Source organism: Uloborus diversus, chromosome 3 (genome assembly GCF_026930045.1).
Source record: "Uloborus diversus isolate 005 chromosome 3, Udiv.v.3.1, whole genome shotgun sequence".
Lineage (NCBI taxonomy): Eukaryota > Metazoa > Arthropoda > Arachnida > Araneae > Uloboridae > Uloborus > Uloborus diversus.
Window position 1 is genome coordinate 172,233,237 of NC_072733.1, and position 23,231 is coordinate 172,256,467.

The window sequence follows — 23,231 nt, forward strand, 5'->3', positions numbered from 1 at the left end:
TTCTGCAGGGAAAACGGCTATGTCTTCTCTCATCGAGTGCAGCTCATTAGTCTTGAAGTCGAGAGTGAAGTCATATTTCTTCAAAAAGTCCAATCCGAGAATGAAGGGGTCCGTGATATTAGCGACGAATGCCGTATGATGGTAGGTTGCATTCCCAAACACTATTTCCAAGTCCACTTTACCGTCAATCTCAATTTTGTCGCCTGTCACAGTCTGGAGACTTACGCGTGGCGATGTCCACAGCAGTTTCAATCCAAATTCACGAGCCATATCTGTCCTAATGATTGTCACATTGGCTCCAGTGTCAACAATCAGTCTGCAGGGGTTCCCATTTACATGTGCGTAAATGAAAAGTCCATCACTGCCACTACTAGAAGAGGAAATCTGCAGAGCTTTAGTGGTGGTGATTTCCTTCCCTCGCATAGCTTGGCGAGCCGGACAACTCCTTCGCAGGTGTCCTTCACTACCGCATTTCCAGCACTTCTGCTCTTGTTTCTTTTGGGCTGTTATGCTGCTCAAATGTCTTGTCAAGTCACCGAGTTGTCTCTCAAGTTCAGCGAGGTGGGACAACCTGGAATCAGACTCATCAGCTTCCTGAGTCCGGATTAGATGGCGATCCACACGGGTTGCTTCTTGGGCGGCCTCGTATCTCATCGCATACACAACAGCAGAACTCAGGTCTTTGACATCCGCCATCCGTAGAGCTTTCTGGATTTCCGGATCTCGAACCCCGTCGATGTAGTAGTTGAGTGCCAGGTTGTCTCGAACATCCGCAGGACAGTCACAAAAAGCAAGATGAGACAATCTCTCGACGTCCGCCGCTAGCTCTTGCAGGGTTTCCCCGGTTTTCTGGAAACGGGATTTCAACTGGAGTCGGCTGAAATCTTTCTGGCACTTCTCACCGAAGCGAAGCTCCAACGCAGATGTGAGGGCGGCGAAATCCAGGCGCTGGCTGTCCGGAAGGGTCTGGAGAATGTCCGCTGCGTCACCTCTCAGGGATGCTGCAAGATGACAGGCCTTGGTAGCAGAGTCCCATCCGTTCGCTTCCGCCACTATCATGAATTGAGTTTTGTAAACCTGCCACGAAGTTTTCCCATCAAATGTGGCAAGTTTAATGGACGGTCGAGCAACCGATGTGGGAGCGCCAAACTGTACAGAGCTGCTTTCCGCGGTAGCCAATCTCCTTTCCACGTCCTTAAAGATCTCTTCTTTAAGTAGATGAAATCGTCTATCTTCATCTTCAAATTTATTTTCTACAGCATTGAATCGGCTTTCAACGGTATCAAATTTTTCTTCAATTGCATCAACTCGATGCTCTATGTCATTAAATTTATTTTCCATCACAGTCTTTACCGAAATAAGGTCGTTTTTAATTTCTTCTTGGTTAGACGTTAAGTCCTTTTTCAGCACCGTTAAATCGCTTTTTAACTGGTCTTGATTTGCCAACAAACTTTCGGTCAAGTCACTTTTCACAGCATTAATTGCTTCCAGAAGTTGTTTTAATTGGTCATCCATTGCGCGAGTAATCACCATAAAAATAAAGTCCAAATTTAAAAAGTCTTTATGAAAAAAATGTCCAAAGTCACACTTACTGCAAGAAAGTCCTGAAGTAGCCCCACGTTGGGCGCCAATTGTAACGGATTCGGTGCGACTTCCACTTTCTTGAAATGAAAACACAGTTCTTGATAAAAACACAGGAAATTTATTTACACTATGTACAGGAAAGATCTTCAACAACTGCGAAATTATTCATCAGCAATTAAGCAATTAGCACACAACACCGTAAACTCAACGTTTACACACGTATTTACTTCCAAATACGAAAACAACACAGCGAAATGCCTCGCTATAAACAGAGCAAAATGCTCTCAGTTCCAAATATCAACCGAAACTAACTGTTTATCCATCGCTAACGGCTTAAATACACCGAAAAGAAATTTCTCAAATATTCCACACGCTTCTGAAAAGTAGTAGACCGTTATCAATGAAAAGAAAGAAAATAGGGGTCGTATACTTTAGCCGAATGAAAAAGGGGTTGTATATTCATTACGGGAAACTATTTACAGGTTACGTTCCTACAATATTTACTATTTACAGGATTTGTAACAATATGAATTTCATGGTTTCTATATATAAAACATTAAAAACATTTTTCTTTTGCGTTTGTAAGGGGAGAAGAAGGGAAGCCACAAATTACCGCCCCGGGTGTCAACCATGCTAGGTACGCCACTGATTTCATACATATCGATTAAGCCGTCTTGTTGTTTTATTATAAAAGCTTGGGATTCAATATGCGTCTTTCATTGAGTTGGAAGATTTTTGTTGTAGCATCTACTCCAAATGCGCGCGTTATTATGTTTGAAGTTTTTATTTTCTTTCAAAAAAGATGATGATTACTGTTACGAAATGAGAAAACGAAATGTATGTATAAGTGTACTTTGAAGTGCTAAAATTGACACCGGCAGTTCGGGTAATAATGTTGCTCAATTGATCGTTAGACCGGTATTAAATTATGGGTTATTTTTTGTAGCGACATATTGAGTCACCAGACTTATCAACTTGATGATTATTGTTAGCATGGTAATGATGTATGCACGATAAGTTCTTTCGTATTTAACAGTGCAAGTTCCTATGGAGGTCATATTTATTTTTGTTAGTTGTACATTTGTTACAGCACGGCGGGTTGACTTTTTTAAGTCAACTTTGATGTGAACAGTCGCACATGTATTTTCGCATTGTAAATTATCATATGATACGACTAAATCAAGCGCGGATCCAATGGGGGGGGGGTCATGGGGGTCATGACCCTCCCCCCTTAGCCAGACCAAACATTACAGAACAGGGCCTTTTTAATCTTCCTGTTACTGAATTTTTCGAAGGAGAAATTGAGGACCACCCAGTTTGTGAACAAATTTAAATTATATCCAAGCACAAAATTATGGGGGGGGGGGGCAAGTGTGGGTCAAGGGGGAGGTCATGGGGTCATGACCTACCCCCCTAGCTAGACCAAACATAACCCAACAGAGCCTTTTTAATCCTCCAGTTACAGATTTTTTCGAAAGAGAAAATGAGGATCACCCACTTTATGAACAAATTTAAATTATATCCAAGTGCAAAATTAAGGGGGGGAGGGGCAAGTGTGGATCGAAGGTGGAGGGGGGTGTCATGGGATATCATGAGCCTACTCCCCTTAACCAGACCAAACATTACCCATCAGATCCTTTTTATTCTTCCAGTTACAGATTTTTTCGAAGGAGAAATTGAGGATCACCCAGTTTGTATAAAAATTTTAATTATATCTAAGCGCAAAATTTACGGAGGGGAAAAGCGTGGGTCTAAGAGGGGGGGACCATGAGGGTCATGACCCCACCCCTTTAACCAAACCAAACATTACCCACCAGATCCTTTTTAATCTTCCAGTTACAGATTTTTTTCGAAGGAGAAATTGAGGATCACCCAATTTGTGTACAAATATAAATTATATCCAAGCGCAAAAATAGGGGGTGTGGGAAGCGTTTTTGCATTTAAATTAGAAAGATTTTCGTGCTGAGAGCTCTGGCTTTAAGCAGTTTGAAGCAGCATATTGCAGTTATATATAGACTGCAATGCATACCTCAACACAAAATACCTGGTACCTCTAAAAAACGAGACAATGTAGAGGCTTTGCTTTAAAAAAAAAAAGTAAAAAAGGGGGGTGGGGCAGGGGTTAAAGTAATTTTTGTTGGATATTTATAAACAAATTCTGGCAAATAGGTTTTTCTTTAAAAACCTGGAATTACTTCTTGGATTTTTTTTTTTTAATTATGTTTTTTTAAAGAGGAATATATTGTTTGAACAGATCATTGTTAAACCTCTATTGCAGTTACATCTATAATTTGCACATAAACAATTAATATTCGCAAAAGAGTTGTTTTGCGGAAAATAAATTTCTTTAAGTGTGCGTAAAACAGTGAAACCTCGCTTAACGTACACACCTCATTTCGGATATTTTTTTTTATTTCCTCAATTTTCTAGGATTAAAACATTAAATTTCCCTTTATTAAAGTGGAGACTCTCAAACTCGGTCACGGATACAACTTTTCTTGTAAAAAAGGATTTTTACTCTCATTAAAACGGACACTCTTTGACAATTTTGGCGAAATGTGGTTAGTTTTCAATCTTAAAGCATTTTTGCCGCAAACTCTGCTAGCAGGTACTAATAACGAAGTTTTACACAAAGTGGGGGATTTTTATAAAGGACTTTTGCCAGTTAATACATCATCGCTGCAAGTTGAATATCAATTGTGGGGTCGCCAAGTGGACACGGGAAAAGAATCAAAATCCAGTTAAAGATTTCCCTCCATGTATCATAAAACTTATCGAAGAATGTGACAAGGACATGTATCCTGAAATAAATTGCCTTCTTCGACTCATAGCTACATTGCCAGTTAGTATTGCCACAAGTGAGCGAACCTTTTCGACATTGCGGCATTTAAAAGCCTGATTAAGAGCCTCAATGTGTGAGGAACGCCTTGTGGGACTTTCTCTCTTAAATATCCACAGAGACATTGATGTAAACATTGACCACATAATCACTAGATTCGCAAAGAAGTCGAAAAGGAAGTTAAACTTTGTCTTGTGAGAAAATGTGTGGAAGGAAACCGTTCAGAAATACTAAAATAATGTTTGGAGGGGACCCCGGAAATTGAAAAGCGCTCACCTTCACCAATGTTATTTTTCATGACAAAGTTTTCATGAATTTATTTTCAAATGTTTTTTAGGATCCCTTAAGGTTAATTAAACTACTTTTTAATGCATAAATATTACACACTAATCCACTTTTGATGTGGAGGTAAAATATGTTTAACATTTCAAGCCAATTTAGTAGGGGAATGTGGGGCGAAGTGAAATAGCAGGGCAAAGTGAAATGGTAAAATATCTACTCTGTTTTTAGCGCTACTTAACTAGTAATATTTTAACTATGCAGTAAGATGTGTCATGTGTAGTCTATTCCAGTCAAGAAAAAATTACCTCCGAAAATCTAATCGTATGATAATACAAGCAATTTTTAAAAAATGATACTCAAATTGTAATATTTTGTTGTAACTCAAAAATTATTTTGATATTATCGAATGATGAATTGGGACCTTCTAATATTCGGTGCAGTATTTATTTAGTTAATATTTAGTTTACTTGTGTTTTTAATATTTCTCACAATTAGTCAAAGTCACTCATTCAATCATCTAATAAATCACCCGCGTTTTATTTACTTAGTAACTAGATCAAAAATATTTTTCACAATGGAATAGAACATATTTCATTCGAAAAATATTTCAATTTTCTCTTTGCCTCATGGAAAAAAAAGTGAACATTTTCCACTTTTTTATTTGAAGAAACAATTTTACTGCCAAAAATCAAAAATAAGGTTTCAATGCAAGTTTTGTTATAAAACACAATGTTTTTTCTTTATGTACTGTAATTTTCAAAACAAATTTCCAATTTGTTCGTTTTGAAAAAGCTTAGTCATGTTAACTATTTTCACTTTGCCCCACATTCCCCTACTAAAAACCCTGTATAATTTCACCGAGATGCTATAAAATAAGTGGTTTCAATTAGAAACATTGTCATAATGATTATAACACGAGGCTAAGGTTTTTAATTATACCCATACTTCATTTGAATTTTTATAAATTAATTTATGTGTTAACTATAAAATATTATGTAACTAAGAAAACCATACCTTCATAACGTGTAAGTTTTATTGCATTTAAGTTTATAGTATATTTACATTAGTAGTATTGTATTATATTTTATTTTATGTAGAAATTATTTCTTTCAAAGTAGTTGTCGATTTGTTCTTAATGCCCTGATACAGATGACATACCATTTTGATACTAAATGCCGTTTCTAATAATATTATATGGCTTAGCCAAGAAACTACCATGCGATTTTTTTCATTCTACATTTTTTATAAGCTGAAAAATAAATCTATTGTTTCCAAAATAGCTTCTTGGATAGAAATGACTCTTCTAGGCTACACATTATTTTAAAATGTTAATAGTTGATTCCCTCAAAGAGGAATTAACAGACGAAACGCGGTATTAGGTTCTTCGATGAATTAAATGTATTCTGCCGCTCTGGCCTCTGACTCCTGAAGTACAGTTGACTCTTACCTGAACACCCAGATATTCTGAACACATTTTGATGGTCCCGGGAATCACATATGCATTACTTCCGTCTCCCCCTATACTGAACACCCTCTTAAACTGAAGACTTTCGTTCGGTTCAATGAGTGTTCAGAATAGAGAGAGTCTATTGTACTTCCTTAGCAAACAAAATACTTTTAATCAAATATGCTTTGTGTGTTTTGTGTTCTTTTTCAGGACTGAAAGTTTTTTATTTATGTAAAAGAGAAGTCAATTAAAATATTAAATGAAATAGTTGCATTAATTTATTCCTTTGAGAGGGGCCTGAACCCCCTGGACTTCCCCTAAAATCTGCTACTGACTATTTAGTATGGTACTTGTACAATTTGAAATTCTTGTTCGTTTTATAATTTTTTCATTTTAGTATAATCTAGTGCGTTTACCAACATAAATGACTGCTGTTGCTCCTAGTTCAAATTAGAAAAATCAGGCCTCCACAAAGTTTAAAAATTGTAACATTTAGAATATACATAGTTTTCTTAGAAGCATACTGTATTTTTTGTTTTATATATGCTAATAATGCAACAACGATTTGTTGGTAAGTAAGAAACAAGCACAAGATTTCAATACCAACGTTTTCAGATTCTTCATACATAACGAAATATGGTAAAATTACGGTTTAGACCGAAGAAACCCCCTTTTTTTGACGAGCATGTCGTAACCCCCCCCCCCTCCACCAAGATACCGTTGTTTGTGGGTACACGTTTGGTGACCCCCCACCCTTCTTAACCGGAGCCTGGATCCGCCCTTGGACTAAATATGCAAATTTTTGTTCCCGATCTGAAAATAAATGTGTGTCCTTGCAATTTTTTCCAATTGGCAAATTAGTAAAACCTTAAAAATTCATTCATTTTAATAATTTTAAAAAGATTTTAATCAAAGTTTCTTTGAAAATGCTTTGTTTCATGTATTTTTATCATCCAAATATTTGCATACTTTTCCAACCAAGTGGCGCCTAGAATTGGCGACTTTTTGCTTGCCCTTACAATTTTTTCCATGACTGGTAGTTTGATCAAGTATTCAGAGAGTTGTTTCTTTCTCATAGAAAAAGTCAATCGATCGCGGTCACATTTTGGGCCGTTTTCTTTGTCCAAGCATTACTTCCAAGAAAAAAAATTGGGTTCAACTTCTTAATCAAAAATTTCATTGAAGAATTTTCAAAACTTTTCATAATCGCTACTACTACTACAATTTTCAGTGTTAAGAATTATCCTTTACTCTTTTGTTATTGGGAAAAAAAACAGTACTCAAAATTCGTCATGGATGGATTTACTAATATACCTTGGCATAAATAACTAAAAAATATGTAAGTAAGAAAATATTGTTTTAAAGAGGATTTTGCACATCTTATTTAGAAAATCGTAAAACGCATATACAGGGTGTCCCAAAAGGTCGTTTACAAACTTAACATGCAAGTCTGTCATATCATGATGAACAAGATTTACATAGGAACATGTGCTTGCAAACGCAATGTTGGCGCACTACATGCACTAAAGTCAGACACTAACGGATACACGACATGTCGCATATCTCTTACACAAAGACGATTTTACACAAAATTTTAGTTTTTATGGAAAGCTTGAAGCAATTGCTAAAATTTGCGACCCGCCAGCTCTCATAATCACGTTGCAACGACAACGCAGCTATCGGTGAAATCTTGTCGGAATAGATCGTTATTACGACGGTCGGTACTTTGTCGTTGCGACGCGTGTATGGCAGTTAAAGGCAACAAATTTCAACAACAGCTATTAGCCTTCCTTGACAACTAAAATGTTGCGTAAAATCATTTTTGTGCAATAAATATGCGACATGTGTGCATCCGTTAGTGTCTGACTTTGTGTGTATGTAGTGACCAGCATTGTGTTTGCTAACGTATGTTACTATGTAAATCTTGTTAATCATGATATGACAGACCAGCATGTTAAGTTTGTAAACGACCTTTTGGGACACCCTGTATAAAGGTCTATCTCTCAAGTCAGTCGTCTCATTATGTTCTCGGCGTGAGCTTAAAGTACATAATGATATTGAAAATAAGTTTTCTTTTTTTTTTAAAAAAACGAATTATAATTTACCTCAGGTATTTCTAGATAACTTTTCGTCTAGTCAAATCTAAGACCTGAGGAAAGAAAACAATTTTATTATTGAAACAGTTCCACATCAACAATGAACTGAAACCGAATCCGAGAGTAAAAAGCATTTACTAAGATTTACTGGCAAGTTTTCTCATTTAGACTCATTCTACTACGACGTTTAGAGTTACAAAGTTTGCCAGATTATTTTACATTTGAAGGGCTCGGGCAGAAATGTGACAAGCCATAAGGAGTGACTTTTCGCTCAAAATTTTTGTTTCTCATAACTGAAATTTAAATAAATATAACAATCGATTATATCATTTGGAGAAAAACATATTTGGTTTTAGTATTGCAGAATATACAGGGTGTTCCGTTTTAACCTGCAAGCCTTTATTTTCACAACCGTCTTAGATGTATGCTTCCAATTGCAAAAATGTTCAAAAGCAGATGCAGAGTTAAGACATTGAACGTTTGAAGCAAAAATAAAAATTAGTCAAAATATGCAAAATGTAACATTTATACGGGCCCTAGGTCCCCTAACTAATATACAGAGAAATAATCTCCATTGAAAACTATTATTGACACAAAAACCTTGACATTTGTGCGACCAAAACTCAAAGAGATATTCCATTTCAAAGTTTTAAGGGACCATACAGAAGATGAGATTGCAACTTATTACCCTTTCAGAAGAATGACACGTCGTCAAAGAGAGAAAAACAAGTTATTAATATTTTTCATTGCTATTCAAAAGAAAATGCAAATGTTCTGCCGTGGTACGCAAAAACACACTACAAAACCTCGAACAATTTGAAAAACCACACTCGATGTACCCATATCATTTTAAACATTTGTTAACCGCTATATTTCCCCTCAAAAGGTGTTATTGACGGCGAGTGAAAAGTGGTCTGAGTCACAAAACGCTGCGTTTCATATCGCAGTGAATATTGGTCGTACTAATTTCAAACTTTTTGTGTTGGAATTATTTTTCAATGGAGATTATTTCCCTAAATATAAGTTAGACCTGGGGCCCGTATAAAAAGTTAAATTTTGTATTTTTTGACTTTTCATTTTTACTCTAAACTTTCAATATCTTAACTCTGCGTCTGATTTCGAACATTTTTGCAATTGGAAGTATATGTCTAGGACTAACGGTTGCGAAAATAAAGGTCTTGCAGGTTAAAACGGAACACCCTGTAGAATGTATACCTTTGAAAAATTCTACAAATATGTTTTATAAGTTGGAAATTGGCCCACTAAAAATTCACATCCTGTGACACATCACATTTTAACCCCGAGCCCTTCATTTGCACTTCTGTCCCATGCAAATGCATTGTTGATTTTCCTTCCGTCCAGAAAAATATGATTTTTGAACACATTCTCTAAAGTGATATTGCTAGATCTGGAACGTCGTCAAGTAAAATAAATTTTTCTTCCCATATTGTGAACTGATTTCAGGTAAAATTATAGAATTTAATTACATTCCCCGTTACTAATTAGGAATGACATGAATAATCCGGTAAGTTTGATAAATTTTCAATAATCTATCACATTTACTAATATTAGTGGTGATTATGAAAAGTCACTTGGGAGTATGCAAAATCACCGGATTAATTACATTTACCGTAATATGTGAATATGCATAATATATATATTCTGAAAACAATTGTTTCGAAAAATGCAGTATGAAACAATGTATCGGTGAAAACTTACAAGACTATCCGAATTTTCAGCTACTTAGTATGCAAAAGAAGTTAATTTTTAGTATGATGTAAGATACTTAAGGAGTTCCTTCAAACATTCCTTTTGCAACGATTGATACAGTGGCTCTCAAAAGTTTTCGTACACTTTGAAATTTTGTAGCAGAACCAAAATAACGTCAAACTGAACTCGAATATGAAGTCGAATATTTTTTCACATCATTCCCATGTTATTCTAAATAAAATCCTGTAGCTGTTTCGAAACATTGACTGATTTTGTTTTTAAAATGGAACAAAAAAGAACAGACAGAGAAATAACACGCCACAAAAGTCATCGTCCATTGATATATTTTCTGATAAATTCATGATAAAAGCTATCATACAACATTTTTTTATTATTATTATTGCATTGTGTTGACACTTAAAAATCATTTGACTTTTTTTTTTAAACTATTTACTTTTTGATATTCTGCTTATTATTTTTAAATGGCTGGTATTCGTAAAAAACAACAAACAGCATTTGAAATTTGATTTTTTTTCATCATTGCAGCGGTAAACTGGTTCGAAATATCACTAAATTAATTAATTTATTCCATCTATAATGAAGTGCATGATAAAATGCTTTAAAGAAAAGAATCGGATCGAAAACAAGGTAGGAAAAGGTCAGCCGGCAAAGTTAACAAAACGTAATCAGAGATTTATATTTCAAGATTTAAGAAAATTACACATTTTAGTGTTGTAAAAGTTTTTTCAGAATTTTAATGAAAAACTTTGTGTTTTAAATTCACTTAAAATGGCTCGAAGAGTTATCTGAGGAACTGGATTAAATGGAAGCTCTTCCCGCAGAAAAGGTTTTCTTCGAGCGGAAAACAGACAGCTTTCACTTTCCGTGGCAAAATCAATGACAAATAAGCTCGAAACATTCTGGAATAACGTTTTATTTACAGATGAAAAGAAATTCAACATTTTCGGTTCCGATGTTGTCTGTTGATATGGAGAAGAAAAAAATGAGGAATTTAATCTTAAGAACTTAGTCCGTTCAGTTCATTAGGACGGTGAATATGTTCGCGTGTGTCTGAGGGTGCATATCAGCATCAGGACTTGGTAGTTTGGAACTTATTGATGAATCATGCTATTAATTTAAATATTTTAAAGGACAATTTTAAAATATTAACTCAAAATTTGGTTATTGGAAACAACTTTGTTTTTTATCAAGGCAACGATAAGAAGCACACGATTTTCAACGTTTGCGTCTGATGCCTCAAAATCGTCCCCAAGCTTTGAAAATATCTCCTCTATCGCCAGATTAAAACTTAATGACACATATTTGGAGATATCTGGAGGTTAGTTTACGAAAATATGGCATTTGAAACGAAAAGCAAACTGGAAACAGTAAGGCTTGAAGTGAAGTTGAACATTTACTCAGAAATTGCACAATAAAAAAGAAAAACAGTGATATCTATTTCCAGACGTTTAAAGGCTGTTGTGGTGTGGTGTTGCACATAGGCGCCCATATGCAAAATTTTAAGGGGGGACTCACAAGTTTTCCCCAATGGTTTAGCAGAACATTTTCCCCATGGAAACCGATTTCAGTAGAAATTAGAGAGAGTAAAATTTGAAATTTTTAATAACGTATTCATTGATGGATAGAAAAGAAATATTTTTACATTTTTGCAAAAAAAAGCAAGGAAGTTCTCATCTCAAAGGGGGGCTGGAGCCTCCTTGCCCCCCTATATGGGCGCCCTTGGTGTTGCATGATATTCTACTAAATATTAATATAATAAAAAAATTACTTTATTTACAAATACGCATATAGATTTTTTTTTTAAATTTTTTTTTTAAATGTACGAGAAGACTTTTGTGAGATAAAGTTTCTGGCACGTTTTAATAATTGGTTACTTAAACATCAAGTTTAAGTCATTAAATTTTCTCATGTAGTTTTGTTAAAAATAAATCATACATCTTATAATTGAATACGTATTCCAAAATATGAATTGTAATTAATGGATAGGGCCCTATTTCATTGGAAATGGTAAATGTACGAACACTTGGGAGTCACTTTGTGTCTTTTTTGCTCCAAACACCATAACTTTTTTTTTAATTGCTTCATCAGTTTCAGCCTGAAAACTCGCCTGTTAAAAATAGTTATTGTCCTCTCTTGAATAACTTCTGCTCTAATGATATTTCAAATTTGGTATCTATTGATGCATTCAAACTTGGTATTTAGGCCAATTTGAGAGTTTTTAGTTCACTTATATCGTTAAAAATAGGTCATTTAAAACAAAACGTTGAAGTTGTTGTGAATTTTAATTTGAATAAAACCACTTATCAAAATTTTGTTTCAGTTTCTTTGTAAAAGAGTTAATATAATCAGTGTCGATTGACACCCTAGTCAATTTCCTAGTGTTTATGATGATTACTTAATTCAGAGTGTTTATTTTTTCTCTCCATCATGTAAAATAATGAAAGGGGTTCTTTACGTACTTAAATAACACTTTCTCCCATACGCTCAAATTTCCTTGGAAAATTGCGCAGAATACTAAACTTCCAACTCTTTTGAAATTTGTAAGGTAAATAATAATATATGTGACCATTAATTTCCAACAGCTTTACTATAATTCCATTGTGGTGACGTTGCTCACAAAATGAATTTACGCAAGACCATCTGCTAAACAATAACAACTTATATTTTTCTTCCGATTGAGGTCAAGGTTAAGCCCACGAATCTTGACATTAGTCAACAAAACATAACTAAGTTACTTCTTTGAATACTATGTTACAGCTCAATAGCTCACTTGAAATGAATGCTTTATTATTTTTCGTTAGGTAACAAGTGCTTTATATTGCAGATACCAGAAGATATTCTCATCCGCTTGAAAGATGTAAAAAATGCTACGGATCTTCTGAATAGATTCGTCTATAGAAATGAAAATGCTACAGGTAAATTTGTTTGCATTCAATGTAGTTTTCACTCAAACCTGCTTTTGTGCAGTCTTTTTGTGGTCTATGAAAATTTCAAACTGATTGGGACTCAATTGAAGAAATTATTTTGAAACGAGTGCGAGGTACTAGTATCTTCAAGTGATGACAGAGGCACCCCGAAGGGAAGTCACTGTGTCCTCACAAAAATTTCCTTATTCGAAAACTTTTGTCTGACTATTTGACAAAATTATCAACACTTGGTTTATTTTGATTTCACTTAAAGAAGTATTTCGTAGTTTTAGGGTTATTTTCTACGTGAGGCTTTTTATGCGGTCTCTATCCACTGCATAGAAAAAAATTTAACTGTTGCAAAAACTATTTTTTATAGCTACTAGTGAAGTTTCGAACGATTTTTTTATGCGGTTCCTATCCACCGCACAAAAACAGGTTTGAGTGTATGGATTTTTATGAGTAGAAAGCGTAATGTAAAGAAATATCAGATAGGGTCCGTGCGAATAAATGAAAACAAAATCTAGATACCACACTTGTGATTATTTTTGAAATTTAAGAGTCAGTTTTTACAAGAGTCAGGCAGGTCAGATACAAGCCATTTTTGATTTCGCTAGAAATTTTACCGTGGTTTCTTCGAATGATTTTGGAAGACACATATTTTTTCTTTTCTTCCAAAAAAGATTTTTGTGACCCACAAAAATTCCGAAAGTTGGTCCCGACTTATGGTTTTTCTCAAATCGACATTTTTTAATATTCAATTATCTCTGCGCATTGAGCATCAGCAAAATCAATCTTTGTGATATTTAGTGCGTCAATTGAAATATATCGTAAATTGGCTGACCTTCAGTGGAACACTGGCAGGGCTGACTAAACTGTGCCGAAGAAAATGAAAATGTGTCTTGTTTGATTCCTCCCGGTTCCATGTACTGAGGTTCAACCATAGTGTTTGCGATCAATTTGTGTAATACTATATATAAATTATTAAATAGGCTCATTAAATGCATGGTTAATTCTTACTGCTGCGAAAAAAATTGCAGTTTTGTCATCAAAATATGATAAAAAGTACTTTTTAGGGGCGTGTATCTCAGTGCACTGAGGGTCAGTATGGAACTTGATGCCTGCATTTCAAACTTGAGTGTATGTCTTTTCACAAACAAGTGACAGAACTATGGGCAAGAGTTCTGCAGGCTCAACAATGCACTTCAAGATGAGGGAAATGCATACGAGTTAACGACACATCCAGTTAGTTGTACTCAAGTTATATACTTTGTCTTGCATTTTTTTATTGTCACACTAGTCAGTTAGGCAACCAAACCCTTTATTTTATAATGGCATAATATTGCTTTTATCATAAGTAATAAAATATGACTTAGTAATTGTTTGCTATCATGGTAGTTTTGGGTAGAGAAAATAATTTTTGTCACTATTAGAGATGAAAACATTCAGAAAAGCGGAAAATTCGGAAAAATTGAATTTTTTCAACTTTTCAGGAAGTTTTAATTGAGATTTTCAGAAAAAAGTTAAAAAATTAGTCGATCTCATATTTAAATTCTGATGCTATTTCCATCTCCCCCACCCCCTTCTTGTATGTTAAAATACTGTCTAACTTTGATAACGCAAGTTTTTGTATGATAATAAAATTTGCATATATATATCAAACAACATTTAACACTTTTCGCCCAAAAAATGAGAAGTTTTAAACTAAATTATCTCAATAATATCAAATATATATTTATTTATTTATTTATTAGTGTCCTAAAAAAATGAAAGTCGGTTTTTCAAGTCGCACATCTTCTTATATTTTTCCTTTTAGATCAAAACAACTGTAAAAAAAGTTACATATAATTTAAACAACGGCTACCTGTGTGTGTGTGTGTGCCTTAAATTGTAAACCAGCCCTGTGTACTAGGCCAAATAAGTTTTTTTTTTTTTTTTTTGGAAGTTCGAAATTTCATGTTGATAAAAAACGTTGCCACTATAGCGTCACATTAACCACAAAAATATTTATCCAGATTAAAAAATATTTAGGTGTCCATCAGGAGGCTTAAAATTTATAACTTTCTTCAAAAAATTGATTTTTTTCGATTTACCTTTTAAAAAATTACACATACATTTAAAAAATAAAATATCAAGTTTTAAATAATTAGCGAACACATTTTCAAATCAACATTTGCAAATAAATAAAAAAAAATAAGATATTGAAAATGAAAAATTTAACTTGAAATTGAAAAGATCCATATTTTGGGTACCCCATGTGGGAGACTTGAATATCGCAAGAAAGCAAAAAAAAACGCTATTATCGACTCTGCAGTTTATACTTTTTATCTTGATAACATTTTAAAATTTACTTTACCTTTTAAAAAATATATAGAGAAATTAAATCATTTTTTTAAAGAAAATTACAAATTTTAGGCCTGCTAGACACCTAAATTTCTTTTTTTTTTTGGATAAATATTTTTGTGGTACATGTGCGGCTAGAGTAACGTTTTATAAACATGAAATTTCAAACTTCTAAAAAAAAATTTTTTTTTTGATTCGGTGTTCACACTTTCAGGCGCATGTCGGCACGGGTTGCCGTTGTTCAAATTGTATGAAACTTTTTTTACTTTATTTTTTTTGGCCTAAAAGGAAAAATATAAAATTGAGTGTGACTTGAAAAATCAACTTTCGTTTCTTTTTTTTTTGGGGGGGGGACACCCTAATATCCATTTCATTATTAACTTTTATATTCCATTGAACAAAACCCAACTAATTTTCAAATAACATAAAACAAAACCTAAAAAATAAAAAGTTTTAAAAAAATACAGAATTTAACTATGATAAATTCACATAGCAGTAAATTAAACACCACTTTAAAAAAATTTCAGCATACTCTGCCGTGCTAAGAACAAAAGTGGAATCTGCAGTTGAGTTCAAACTGAGATAGTGCGTTTTAAAGTTTATCTCTTCCAAATATTTGATTCAGATGTTTTTCAGAATTTTTCTAAAAAATAGTTCCCGATAAAATGACCCTAAAACGTTTCATTTATTAAGCAAAATACGAATCAGAGAATAACTTGATTACAATAACTCAATTTTGTTCAAAAGTGCCGGTATGACTACTTTCACTACTGTGTTTACCAAGGCCGGCCGTATAGTTAACAGAAACTCCAGCGTGAGTTTTGGTTCAGCTTTAGAAACCATTGCGCAGTTTTGCTTGATGTTTCTGTTGCAAAGATAAAGAAAAACCAATTTAGTTTCGATTTGCACTTAGACTGGATTGGAAAAAATCAAAACTCAAAAACTTTCATTTTCTGACAGTAAAGTTACATTGCAAGGGAGGGAAATCAAACTTATTTTTCTTTCAAACAATATCAATTATGCTTGTGTATCAATTATTGCTATTATTATTTTAAGTTTCAAAAGCAATCAATCTAAAATAGAAAACTTAATTGTTATGAGTAGACACACTTTACCCAATATTATTGGTAGAACCAACGATTTGACTTATTTCTCGTGTTTGACCAAGAAAGCTTTCGGTTATAAAACAAAAAGGCTATTTTTTTCTAATGAAACTTACCTTTATGTGTATTTCTGTCAAGCAGAAAAAGAAGATGCCTGGATTGCATATGTTTTTTAATGCTTAACCCTTTATATGTTCCAAGAAAAATGAAGAAGCCCTATTTCTATTCATAAAAAATCAAATTTTCCATTTTTTTCCCCCAATTATTCCAGTAAAAAAACGGGAAAAACCATTTTTTTCCACCACTTCCATTATAGTGACTAACGATGTAAAATTTCCGGAAATTTTACATCGCTAGTCACTATAATGTACAGCCTAAAATGGAAGAAAATAAGTCGTTATCAAACGAAAAAAGCTATCTTAATTAAAATATTTAAAAATATACCTAAAACACCTTGAAAAAAGTGTTACAAATAACTTAAGTTTTTACTAGAGATGTAAAATTTCTGGAAATTTTGAAGTGGTGGAAAAAAAAACCGGTTTTTACCGGGTTTTTTTGGGGGGGGGGGATTGGAAAAAATAGAAAAATTTATTTTTTTATGAATAAAAATAGGGTTTCTTTATAACTCTGTATTTCTTGGAACATATAAAGGGTTAAGCATTAAAAAATATATGCAATCCGCACATCTTCTTTTTCTGCTTGACAGAAATACACATGAAAGTAAGTTTAATTAGAAAAAAAACTTTTTGATTTATAACTGAGAGCTTTCTTGGTCAAACACCAGAAATAAGTCAAGTTGTCGTTCAACCAATAGTATTGGGTAATATGTGTCTAATCATAACAGTTATATTTTCCATTTTAGATTGTCTTTGAAACTTGAAATAATAATTTTAATTTTTGACTTTCAAACATGATTGATATTGTTTGAAAGAAAAATAAGTATGATTTCCCTTCCTTATAATGTAACTTTACTGTCTGAAATTGAAAGCTATTGAGTTTTGAATTTTTTCCAATCCAAATGAATCAAAACTAAATTGGTTTTTCTTTTCCTTTCCAACAGAAACCCCAAACCAAAACTGCGTAATGGTTTCTAAAGCTGAATCAGAACTTAAACTGGAGTTTCAGTTTATTCATACGGCCGTGCTAAGCACATTAGTAAAACTAGTCATAACTACACTTTTGAACAGAACTGAGTTATAACCGAGTTTTTCTCTGTTTCGTATTTCACTTAATAAATAAAATGTTTTAGGGTCATTGCATCAAGAACTATTTTTTTATAAATTCTGAAAAAAAAGACACTTAAATCAAATATATGGAAGAACCAAACTTTAAAACACAATCTCTCTGCTTGAGCTCAGTTGCAGATTCCACTTTTGTGCTTAGCACGGCAGTATACAGGGTGTGGTCAAAAAAAAAAAAAACTCGGACAAAGATTGCATCATCGAATAGAAGTAAAGTAATTTCATTTAAATGAGTGTCTTATTTATTTTTGTCTCTCACTTTATTAGAAAATAATTTACAAAGTATCTCCTAGTTCATGTGTGTTGATTTTCGATCTTCTTTCAATTTTAACAAAAGATCTGCTATTTTAAAGTTGTTTAAGCAAGTAGAATGACAGTTCGTTTGCTTGTTGTGCCTCGACAAACAGCATTTGATGCGGTATGCCGTTTCAGGTGGTTTAGAGATTATAGTCGATGCTCGGAAAGTGTACAAATACGAACAGTGAACATTTCAGTTAAACATCGCCGAAATCCGAAGTCAGGCATTGTTTGTGACAAGGGCGCCCATATAGGAGGCAAGTGAGGCACATTCCCCCTCCCCCCCCCCCCTTAAAAATTAGAACTTCCTTGCTTTCAAGACTTTTTTTCTTTGCAAAAATGTAAAAATATTTCTTCACCAGCCATTAATAAATAATTTATTAAAAATGTCAAACCTTAATAACACTAATCGGTTTCTATGGGGAAAATATCCTGCTAAACCATAGGGAACATATCTGAACCCCCCCCCCCCTACCTTAAAATTTGGCATATGGGCGCCCTAGGTCTGTGATGGAATCAGCACAAGACCGCTAAATGAATCAAAAAGTGTACCAGAAGCTGTTGTACTTCTATGGACCTAAGAGCACTTCAGTACAGCAATGTGGACTGAACGTTTCAATTTGACTCCATACCAGTTCATAAGAATATTGCAAGGCGCATTGTTTTTGCCATGATATCAACTTTAGAGTGGACGCTCTACTCGCTAGACCTCAATCACATTTACTACACTGTATTGCCCATTTTAGATTGAAAGGTTTACCCTAAACTCTACACAGTCTACCCTAAACTCTACAGAAGTTTGGACTCTATAAATCAATTGCTTTACAGAGAATAGGATTGATTAAAGGACTTGCGGCACTTGAATGAAAATTTCAATAAGCAGTTGCACCTCTGAATTACTGCAAAAGGTGACCAGTTTGAAACCAATTAATTTATTGATTGCTAAAGGTCTTCTCATATTATTACTTTTTTGTTTTGTTAATTTATTTATTTTCAATAAAGTTACATGAAAAATTGGTTGCCGAGTTTTTTTTTTTTTTTGCCGCACCCTGTACATTTGGTTCGCAGTCAGCAGAAACATATTTCTGTGATTAAAGTACGCTTGTTTTCTTTATGAAGAAGGAAAATAAATTCTTCACTAAGGATATTGCTTTTTTTTGAGCAATCACGATTGCTTATTGCTTTCATTTGACTGTTTTGATGTGCTATCATTTTATTTTCCCGCCAGCACCCTCTGCAGCATCACCTTCGACCGGCTCCTCACGATGCTGCTCCTCTAGCGAAAGCCATCTCCAGGTTGCGTCAATATCCTACACTTTCACGCATACATACACGCACGTACAAACAAACACATACATACACCCACACAAACATACACACACACGCATACATACAGACACATACACACACACCTACACACAACTACTCACACACTCATACCTGCATACAGACACAAACACACACACTCGTGATTGCGAAAAACATAATTTGAATTCCAGATGTCAAAATTCTTTTTTTTTTTTTTTTTTTTTTTTTTGCGAAAAGGATTAAATGTTTTTCGATCTAAATGCAAATAACTTGCATTATCAAAGTTAAATAGAAGTTGAATGTACAAGGAGGGGGTGGGGGGGAGGAAATTGCTTTAGAGTGTAAGTACGAGAAATTTTTTATCTCTTTTTGCTGAAAATGTTAATTAAAACTTCCTGAAAAGTTGATAAAAAGTATTTTTTCAGTTTTTCGGAAGTGAAAATAAACCCCTTCAGAAAAAAAACGGTTTTTTTTTTCGGAAATTTTCCGGTTTTTTTCCGACTATTTTCATCTCTAGTTTTTACCGAAATAATAACCGCTTTTTTTCACTTTGCTTCCAGTTATAATATTATAAAGTAAGCATAATCAGTCTACTTGCAAGTCTATAATCCTTTTATGCAGGCCTGGATTTACGTACAAGCTAAGCAAGCTAAAGCTTAGGGCCCCCGCTTTGTTAGGGGAACCCAACTCCCGGAAATTAGCATGATTCGTCCCCCCCCCCCCAAAAAAAAAGAAAAGTAGGGGAACACGGGCAAAGTGAAATAGTTAAATATTTACTCTGCTTTTAGCTCCACCTATCTGGTATTATTTTAAATATATAGTACCATATGTAGTATATTTCAGTCAGGAAGAAAATACCGCCAAAGATTAAAGCATTTGGAAATACAGGCAATTTTAAAAAATTGATATTCATATTGTAATACTTTTTCGTAAGTCAAAAATTATTTTTGTGACTACAAAATGATAAAGTTCTTGTTATTAACATTTTAAATGTAAATTGAGACCTCCTAATATTCAATACAGAATTAATTTAGTTAATATTAAGCTTATTTGTATTTTAAATAAATTGTACAATTAGTCAAGTACATACGGGGCAAAATGGATGGGGCAAAATGAAATAGTTTGTTTCATTTACTCACTTAATCATTTAATATAAATCATTTGTGTTTTCATTTATTAATTAATTCATTTACATTCCTTCATTTAGTAATTCATCTATTTATTCATTCATTCACTTATTTTTTTATTCATTCATTCTTTTGCTTGCTCATTTATTTTTCTTCATTTATTAATTGATTTAATTATTTGTTTATTGCTTCATTATCTTTTCATTTATTCATTCAACTTTTTATTTACTCATTCTTTCGATCAAAAATATGTTTTACTATCGAGTAGAAACTATTTCATTGGAAAAATATTTTATTTTTCATTTTGCCCCATAAAAAAAGGTGAAATTTTTCCACTTTTTTTTTTTTTTTTGAAGACACAAATTTTCTCTAAAATTAAAAAATACTGTTTCAAGGCAAGATTTTCTGTTTTATAATAAAATAGAATGTTCTTTCTTTACGTTAATTTTTTACTTTACATTAATTACATTACTTTTCAAAACAAACTTCCAATTTGTTCATTTTGAAAAAACTTACTCATCTTAACCATTTCACTTTGTCCCACACTCCCCTACTTGAAAAAATAAATTTTATTTTCTAGTGTGTGAAAACCTTGAAAATTTGGAAAAGTGTGGCTACAAACCACAAATGGGAGGGGGTAGGGAGAAGAATGTCAATATATGTCAAATTCAGCTCTTGCTGCATCCTGCACCAAAAATGTAAAAACCATGGTTCTCACGTTTCTTCCCAAATTTTTGTGACTCACATATTACATATTTTGCTATTTATATAATTCTGAATGCAGTATTTTTGAAATCGTTTTGTTATTGCTTGCTTTAAGCTTACTTCTTCTGCATATTGTCAATCTGTTTAAGGGGGGAAAAAACACTACATGTATTCCTTTTCGTTTTCTGCCCCACTTGCAACTGAAGCAAAGTTGTTGTCATGAGAAATCTATAGCTTCTTTTTCTTTTAAATCTGAAATAGCCGTTTCTTACAAAATTAGAACAGGACTGTAAAGCTTTGCAATCAATTAGTAAAATATCGGAGACTGGGAAGTACAAATGAAGTGCGTTAAATAACTTCAATTGTTCTCGAGTCCTTGAAAATAATTAGATAAGTCTTTGAAAATTCTGAGCAAAGTGGGCTTCAATTTTATTTCTTATCAAGTGTATAAATTATAAATTGTTCAAATTTGCAGCATGTTGCTATCTTGTTACCTCTATTTTAAACCTGAACACCATTTTTTAAAGCATTTTTTAATATTGATCATTTTTTATTTGATTAATTGTTGTATTTGTCGGTGCGTTTGGAGGGGTAATTAAAAACTAATTGTAGCGAAAGCCGATGTGAGCACAAGTAATGCATTGTCTTTTCTCTTCCCCCGCTCTTTCTGTGTGTCAACTGCTGTCATTGATTTGTCGAATCAAAAACAATTTTTACTGTGTATTATCTTAATTTTCGGAAGAGTATATAACTTTAAAAAAGCTTTGTTTGCCTTTTTCTGCCCTGATATTTTTGTAGTTCCAACTACATCTTGTAAGGCTTAAAAATGCAGAATTTTATATCTAATTTTCAAAATTTCCTCCGGGGGAGAAACCTCCGGGCCCTCTACAATTGAGATTATTCTATACTCCACTGCAAGGAATGTCCTATCTTGATACCATTCTCCCTCTTAAGGCCAATCCAAAACAGGACATCTGGGAAACACACATTAAAACAAGATAAACAAAGTAAAAGTATTGCTGTATGTCTCAGAGGAAATAGACAAACATATTTAAAGGGGGAAAAATAAAAAAAGCCTCTTACACCACCGAGAGAAACTTTGTTCAAACTACAAAAGGGTCCTCATACCTGATATAGCTTGGGCCCCGTTAAGTTTAAATCCGGCCCTGCTTTTATGGTAAGTTTTTGGTCATACTAGTTTTTTTTTAACCCGAATATGTTGTTTTGTAGTAAGTTAGCGCCCTTAAGGCAGGGCTAAGGCAGAAATACTTAAAATACACCGCCAGATCAGTTATTCCATCCGAGGACTGCTTTGCCACCGAATATGTTGATTGAATTGAAAACTGAATAGTTCAGTTTACTGTTTTGATGTACGTATTGTGTTCCTGAAAAGAATTTGCCCATAATTCCGTCACTTGTTTGCGAAAATACACATACTCTAGTTTGAAATGCAGGTATTCTACACTGACAGTTCTACACTGACCCTCAGTGCACTGAGATAAAAGCTTATGAAAACTGCACTTTTTAGCCTTTTTCGATACAAAAACTGCCATATTTTGGCAGCGCAGAGGATGAGCCCTGCAACTTATGAGGGTATTAAATAATTTATATATATTCTTACACAAATTACGTACAAAAACTATGGTTGAGCCTCAATGCGGGGAACCAGAGGGCCTCAAACATGACCCTTTTTCATTTTTTTCGCCAAAGTTTGGCGACACCTGAAAGACTGTACTGAAGGTCAGCCACAAAATTTACGATATATTTCAATTTAGGTACTAAATGTCATATTGTCAACACAAGAATATTTTTGGCTAATGCTAAATACACAGAAATATTCGAATTTAAAAAAACTCTGATTTGGAAAAACCTCTACGTCGGGCTCCACTTTACGAATTTTTACAGGTCCCCAAAAATTTTTTGGGAGGAAAAGAAAAAATTTGTCTTCTAAAATCTTTAAAACAGTCATCCATGAAAATTTGAGCTAAATCAAAAATGGTGTATATCCGAACACCCCACTTCTGCCCGGTTCTTATAAAAACTGCCTCATAACTGTTGGTGACTGAGAGTTCAGCGTGTTTCCATGTAATTGTGTACGTCATTATTGGTTGAAGTTGACTCTGTGAATGGATTTGTTTTTAAGGAAAGGAAGAGATTTTTTTAAAGGAAAAATGGGGTAAATGGACTATTATTATATCATACTAGTGGTATTTTTTCAAACT

General features: G+C 33.6%; 1 protein-coding gene across 1 annotated transcript in view; it reads left to right on the forward strand.

Annotated features, from left to right (window-relative positions):
• Positions 1-23,231, forward strand: part of LOC129219286 (platelet-derived growth factor subunit A-like) — a 75,221-nt gene that overhangs the window by 19,758 nt on the left and 32,232 nt on the right. The window contains exon 2 of the mRNA XM_054853624.1: positions 12,804-12,894. Coding sequence (XP_054709599.1) covers positions 12,804-12,894 — 91 coding nt within the window. The remainder of the gene's footprint in view (positions 1-12,803; positions 12,895-23,231) is intronic.